Consider the following 7,989-nt stretch of genomic DNA (forward strand, 5'->3'; position numbering starts at 1 on the left):
CATTAAAGGAAAATCCATCCTCGGATTCTATTACACTAGATATCGTCAATCTGCGATGTTCAATGTGTTCCGGGAGATATTTTGTGATGAAGAATTGTAATTTACTTTTTTTGGTGTGCTCACTTTCCCTCAACCGGCCGCAGCAACTTCTACCTCAGTTAGTGACTTACTACATTTCCCAAAATGCCTTTCAACAACCCCCAGAGAACAGGCGTCAACTTCTTGCATTCAGCTGTGGGTTATACATGTCGGTGGAGAGCAATATCCATTTTCCTGCTATTAATCTCCATTGTAGCTGCGCTCAAAATATCTCGACATGACATGACATCGTCTACAATTGGCCAGTTATTGACGAAAATGCAAAAAATACACCACCAAACAACAAAATGGGCACATAAATGTAAGGTATGCCACCAATAGCTGTTTTTTAAACAGTGTTTAAGTATTTTAGGGTGGATTTTTCTTTTAAGAACATGAATATAATTATGGCCACACTTTAAGTAGCACCCCCTATCCATTCCCTCTCTGTTTCTACCTCTCTACTTGAGCCCTCTCCTTCTTCACGGTATAGTTTATTTTCTGTGTCCTGTGCTGCTTGCTATGCATCATGTTGGCCCAAAATGACGATTGATTGCAGTGCCGCTGCCTTTGTAATCCGCTTAGGATGGATTTTGCATCTAAATCACTTTGTTATTTATGTGCCTAACTCTTGCCAATGCCATTTGGAGGCAGTATGATTGGTGATCCATCACACATTATCCTTCACTGTGGTCATTAATATTGTAATGTGATGGACCTTCACCATGAAACTTCCAGGTGGAAGGCAATGCAGATGTCTTCTGGGAGGGTCGGGTAACTCACAACAGGAGTCAACAGAGGGGAGATTATCAGACATGTTTGCTACTGGACGGACTCTCCAGAGATGTTGCTGCCTCTCTCTCTCTCTCTCTCTCTCTCTCTCTCTCTCTTTTCTCTTAACCTCTTTCTCTGCCTTTCTACTTCTCTCTCTCTGCCTCTCCACTTCTCTCACTGTCTCTCGCAAGCAGCACAGAGGCTTTCTTCATATATGGCCTCTCTAACAAAAACATGTTGTGTTATTTTTTTTTCAGTGGCCTTTCCATCAGAGCTTCAATCACCACCTGCCAATCACACACGTCTCCTGCCTCCAGGCAGACACACACCAGCACACTGAGCCCCATCAGGACACAGTTGAAACAAACACAAGAAAAACAAGAAAAAATAGATATGCACCTTACCACATGCAGGGCAAGAGCAATATGTATCACAAAGCCTTTAGTTCAAATACATCAAACCCTTCAGGAAATGCTTGACTATTAAACAATCATAAACTATTCTGTTGGTGTGCTAAATGGATTTGGACCCTCATCTTAGCACCAACATGATGTGGAGGCTCAATGCATGCTGGGACGGCTCAGGGCAAAAAGTCTGTTGCTCTTTGTCTCCATGGCAGCCCACTGAGACCAGTGAAGGGTGAGAGCATAGAGATGCAGCAGATAGATCTCTGTGGGTGCGCTAAGGCAACTGCTCAGATGCATCTGAGTGTCGTGGACGCCAGCCATCATCATGTCACCGGTGGGGAATTTCCCCAGTCAGCTCTTAGCCAGAGGGAAGGAAACACTCGGCGACATGAGTGAGACATTTGCACCTAATGTACCTTCTGCCAGCACAGAGTAACTGACCTCAGATAGCCATAACACACTCCTAGGTCATTTATTTGATTTATTGTGATTTTTTTCTTTTTTAGAAAACTAAACTTGGGTGGTCAGTTTTTATGCATTTTTCTCAATCTGAAACAAATGAAGGCCTTGTAAATGCTGATAAGGAGAGGCATGTTTGAAGCAGTAAACATGCAGACTTCAAATAAACTTCAAATAAACTTCACATAAACTTCAAATAAACTTCAAATGAACTTCAACTGCACTTCTTGTACTCTGCACACAGAAGATTAAAAAAAAAAGGAGAAAAAAGAAAAGATTCTTCATGTTTGCTCTGTAAGCCTCAATATTTGACAGGCGTGTGTTCATGTGAAGCGCTTTTAGAAGAATTTTTCTTTGAGAGCACGCTCGCAACTCTGTGAATTGCGCGGAGATACAGCTCTTACCCCATTCAGAATGGCATTGCATGTACCGCTATTTAATAACCGGGGCGGCGCACGCCCGTTCGCGAATCCTAGATGTGATCTCGTGAACTCCTATTCATGTTTGATAGGGTAATGGAGCATCCATTTTTCACTCAGCAGAGAAGGGAGGGACGCCTCTGTGTGCATGCCAGCTGTGTTTTTACAGTATTTATGCCCTCATTCATCAGCTGTATTTCATCCATATGCATGCACATCACACACACACACACACACACACACACACACTAAGTGACAGACTCATCTTCTGCGGTGGTGACAGGCTATGACCTTTGACACTTTTACGTATCATCGAGTGCAGAGATTAGTCATCACCAGTTGGTTGTAGTAGTAGTGGGTCTGTGCAGTCGCAGTGTGATATGATTATTCCACTGTCCACTGGCATCAGGAAAAGCTTCTCAACATTTTCTGTTTCCCTTTATGTGAGTGGTGGATAAGCTCAACAAACATGGTCAATAGCGGCTGGAGAATTGGCACATTTGAATGCAATTTTGTCAATAACACGGCAGTATTAGCTCACCTACAGGTGTCATCTGAGGGCTTGAGGCATAAACAACTTGCAGGTAATAACAGTTTAATGAAAGTTTATAGAACAGGAAGACAGATCCTTTGTGGAGGTCATTCCTCAACTCCAAATCATTATGTGCCTGAATCATTTCTCCACCATCTTCATAAAAAAAGAAAAAAAAAACGTCAGCTTGTGAGGATGAGATAGAGGGTGCCCCTTAATTGCCAATTAAGGATGTATTTCCCAGTAATACTCCCGCCACATGACTTGTAGATTGAGTGATATCCGCGAGAACAGAATTGCCTCGCAGCAAGGTTGGTTTGAAATGAACTCTGGAGTAATGAAAATACTTTCGATTATGTTTGCTTTCTCAACCAAAAACAAGCAATCACACACGACGTGCGCAAGAAGAGCGTCGGATGATTTGCAGAGAACTCGCAAATAAATCACGATAACTATCATTATGGATATGGTAGAGTGCTTGGTGATGGTGTTGGCTCTGAGTGGAGATGGTCATGGTTCTGATTTGGTTTTATCAGCTGGTGTGTTTGGCTCTTTTACTGATGAAAACATGCATGATGCAGAATACCATATTAATGGAAGACTTAAAGCGCTAAAACACCTTAACCATCATTAATCAGCAATTAGAGTTCATCATTACTTGCTTTACGCTTTCTCTGTCTTGACCTATTTGTCGCAAGATAGAGGTGCAAGTTGTGATGCACAATAATCATGTACTAGAATAACATCATCTAGTCATTACTATTACAAAATAGGCTTGTTATACACTGCACACACACATTTTTCTTTATTTTTTACTATTTTTCACATTTTAGAATAATAGTAACAACATCAAAACTATGAAATAACACAAATGGAATTATGCAGTGACCAAAAATCAAATCCAAACTATCTTATATTTCAGATTATTTAAAGTAGTCGCCCTTTGCCTTGATGGAAAGGCAAAGGCTTTGGAAAGAAATTCATACAATAATTCATACAACTTCACTATTTATATTTGTCTAAGAAACAAATTTCAAGCATTTCAGCATAAGCCTTTAGATCAAAATGGCTTTAAGAGAATGAAAAACATAGTGCATTCAATCAAGTGTGTCCAAACCTTTGACTGGTAGTGTATATTACTATCTACATACATTTTTGATCAAAATAGTGGGACAGCACAATTTGCATCTGGTAGCTACAATAGAAAAAGTCCTGTGTTATCTGTGTGCAGCGCTCACATTCGACACCTGTCCAGACAGAAAGGCCCTCATAAACACTCACAGCATCAGCTGAACAACAGGAAAACAAATGAAGAAACCACTCGGGCCGCTCAGGGGCCAGATGGATTTTGGAAGAGGTTGGAACAGTCGAGTAAGACTATTGGTTTGATGTTACAGGTGATAAATGCAGTCTAGAAACAGGGAACACAGATAACCTGCCTTGTTGACACAGAGGAGACAGGAAAATCTTTACTTTTGCTCTGTACCTGCTGTCATTAAGTATTCCTTTTTCATACTGCACACAGCTGATGTTACTTACAGTCTGGAGAATATTATTTTCACTGGGCAAGGCCTTTAAATGGAGATTATTTACAGCCATTGTGTTGATTATTAGGGATAGGACGATATATCGAAATTCAATATATCGCAATACAAAAATGTGACAATACGTATTGTGGGGCATAAAAATAAATTGCGATATTAGCTATATTTTATTCTGCTGTAGTAATCACAAATGAGACGGCTTGACCATCACAGTTTCACAAGCTCTCCATGGAAATTATATCATTTGTACTTTGTAATGACATTTTTAAATTGTTGTTTACATTCTAGCAAGCCAGTGCCATTGCTAGAAAGTGGCTTTTGTGGCTCAGAAATAAACATAATTCTGCACAGTCAGACTTTGTTGTCATCGTATCGTAGTTGTATTGAATCGTGAACCCCGTGTCACGCATCGAATCGTGTCGTGAGATAAGCGTATCGTCCCATCCCCATTGATTATCTTATATAACATTTTCTTTGTTTCACCAGTGGACACATCTGAAGACATAATGGAGTGGCAGAGTGGCCTAATGGTTAGAAAAACCATCTTGCAGACCGTCTTTCAACTGGAGGACCTGGGTACAAAGGCCCCGCGTTAAAAGACAGGGATCAATAAAGTATCGCATTATAATATTTTCATCATGAAGCACTCCCTTTGATCATCGCACATTGATTTTTTTTATACTGCAACCCGGAGATGTCTGCACACTCCACTCTCTGGCTCACACTCATGTTTCTTAGCCCTGAAACACCAAACAAAATTCAAAGCCTGGTTTGAATCAAAGCCTCTTGCCTATATTCAGTATTACGCCTTCATTAAACATGAAGACATGATCATTTTAAGGCTAAGTACCTACTTATTAAAGCAGTGATGTCTAGAGGATAGCGAGTTAGAATGTGCTCTGCTGTACAGATGCAATTTCCGAACAAGGTGAGGCTCAAAATGATGCTATTCACAAACACAACTAATTGTATATTCAAACTTCAAGGGTCAGAGGAAGGGCAGATTTGTATCCTGCTCTACCACTCTTAAAAGCTCCTAAAAGAAGGTGATTTTCTCAAGATGTTTTTGTGAAAACTGTACAGTACTTTTCTAAATTTCCTGAAATTATCCAGGCAGGTACCTTGTGAATCACATCTCCAGATGGTCTATAAATATTTTCCATCCCAGCAATGGGCAAAAAATAAATGTGGAGAACACATTTCGCATTCAACATTCACAAAAACATCCATTACAAAGTGAATGCACAGTATAAAATAAGCCCTTGCGCAGCATACTGTAGCCGCATCCCATGCTACCATTAATATATTCTGCTTTGCTGTTACACAGAGTAGTGCGTTACAAGAACTTTGACATACTTTAGCAAGTTGCTGTCTGGTAAATGTTAAAATCAAACTGTGCTTACATTCAGTAGTGGATCAGTTAATGGATTCAGCGGGGAATTTTTCCCAAACAGCATGACAACAAACACAGACACTTCAGCATTTAAGAGCCAAGGGAGGCTCTAAACTAAAAGTCTGAGAGATGCCCAGGGCATGATATGTTCCCAAGAGAGACAATCCATTCCTCTAGCAAAGAACAGGCTTTAACAAAACATTCTATATTTCAAGTGGAAAGTTTTTGAAGTACAGAGGTTAAAGTATGCCCGCATCTCTGCTACAGCACCACACTGGCCCCTCATGAGATCTTAATGACATCTGGAGTGCGAGTAATTGCAGAAACGCCTCACACAACACAAGAGAAAGAAAAGAAGGAAGAAGACTAACCTAGAGGCTGTCCGGCGATGATGCGTGCGTTCTCTCCCGCCACAGCGGCGCGGGCGTTCCTCTCGCTGATGTACTGTACGAAGGCGTAACCCTTGTGCACGGAGCAACCCACTATCTTCCCGTACTTGGCGAAGATGACCTCTATGTCGGTCTTCTTGACGATGGCTGTGTTGAGGTTGCCGATAAAGACTCTGGAGTTGAGGGAGCGCGGGTCATTCTTGTTGGTCACGTTGCTGGTCTGAGTCTTACCAGTCATTCTCCACCAGTTGCCCTCCTGGGACACAGACAGAGGGAGGGGAGGGAGGGATGGAGGGATGGAGGGGGTGGGGGTGGGGGGGGAGGATGGGTACAGGGCTTTAGAGTCTTTGGCCAGGCCGACTCCAGCTAATTCTGCTCCTAGAGGAAATACAGGGTTAGTACCTTAGTTTGCTTTTGGGATAGGATTGTAACTCTAAAAACATCCATTTAAAATGCGATTACACACTTGGGCTTTCACTGACGCATATTAAAGTTTGGAGGTTTTACCTTATCTGCCACGGTCAAGCGGCCATTACATCCATAGGCTTATCCAAGCCACAATTTGGCACGGGTGACATGCTACCACTGGATGGCTCACTGGCAGGCCTGGAGAGAGCTATGTAATTTTTGCAGCAGCCTCCTCTGCTTTTGTGAGCAAGTAAATACAGTAGCTGTCAGCATGTGACGGAGAAGCTTTGCTATCTCAATAGCCATATTGTTGCATCCCTAATGCTTTGTGTGCCATTTCACTGATCACAGAAAACGTAGGCTGTAATTCATGTTACAGTTTATTCAGACTTTTTGTGTTGTCAAGATATCAGTGTAAATTAGCCTCAGCTTTTGTATGCTTCCTCTGCAATCATTTCTAAGTGACCTTTTCCAAACCTAAATCTTATCTGTTATGAAAGATGATTGGCTGCAGGATGAGGGAAGTGATGTTTGGCGCAGAGGCGTACTATAGAATAATACAAGTTTTGGCATATGCAGTTTGTATGTGATTGTACTGATAATTAGATAGATAGATAGATAGATAGATAGATAGATGGATGGATGGATGCTTCACTACTGCTTCACGATAACTGATCCTTCTGTGAATTTTAAATTGAGTGTTTAATTTTAAATAGTTCTTTCTCTTTCTGGTATGGGTGTATGTGTTACTACTGACAAACAGACTGTGCGGTATAGTTAATTCCAAAACATTTTTTTTTTCCCTTGCAGAAGAGATAGTCGTTTAAGAGACAATTGTAGAGAAGGATCCTCACATATTTACCTATTGATAAAAAAAAAACTGCAAGCACATAATTTATTTTTTATAAGTGTAGAGTTCCAGGTTTTCATTATAGTTTATATTCCAAAATGGATTACACTTAGTACATTAAACACTAATATTGTGAAGAAAACACTGAATATTCAATATTTTTCTCCTCTGCGTCTCCGTCCCTGACACACAGTGATAACAACTATTCAGCTTTGAGACGAAGAATCTGAATAATGGATCCAATCCTCGGTAAATAGGATTAGTAACCAAGGTAACACTGATGTTGTTGGAATACAGACACACGCACACGCACGCACATGTACACATTCTCTCACAGACGACTGCTTTTTTTTAATTTTTTTTTTTTTTTTACAGGAATTCATTATCCTTTATCCAAGTTAACTTGCCATTGCGAGGCATTGTAGATCCTTACAGCCCATACAAGCACGCTCTATGGCCTCAGCATCACCACATAGTACATAGTTTTATTGTGAAGTGCTATTCTGTAATGGGTTTGCTCAAGCTAAATATTGCATGGCATGATACGGCGACAGATTCACCATTGAGTGACGGTGATATTCCCTCTTAAGGTCGCTTGTTCTGTACCTGGAGGAGGGAGGAAACTGTCCGGTCATCCAGGAAATAAGAGAGCAGCCATGTGATTTAGAGAGGAGAGATTCTCTGCCAGGCATCCATTACACCTGAGACTGAGATCATGCTAGACATTCAGCTGCTC

The 7,989-nt window shown here is 41.0% G+C and overlaps 1 protein-coding gene across 1 annotated transcript in view; it reads right to left on the minus strand.

The window, feature by feature from the left end:
* The window catches only part of ralylb (RALY RNA binding protein like b), a 42,779-nt gene extending 36,546 nt beyond the window's left edge, over positions 1-6,233 (minus strand). The window contains exon 1 of the mRNA XM_071895492.1: positions 5,978-6,233. Within this exon, the coding sequence (XP_071751593.1) occupies positions 5,978-6,233 (256 nt within the window). The remainder of the gene's footprint in view (positions 1-5,977) is intronic.
* Positions 6,234-7,989: the final 1,756 nt, after the last annotated feature.

Source organism: Centroberyx gerrardi, chromosome 22, assembly GCF_048128805.1.
Source record: "Centroberyx gerrardi isolate f3 chromosome 22, fCenGer3.hap1.cur.20231027, whole genome shotgun sequence".
NCBI lineage: Eukaryota > Metazoa > Chordata > Actinopteri > Beryciformes > Berycidae > Centroberyx > Centroberyx gerrardi.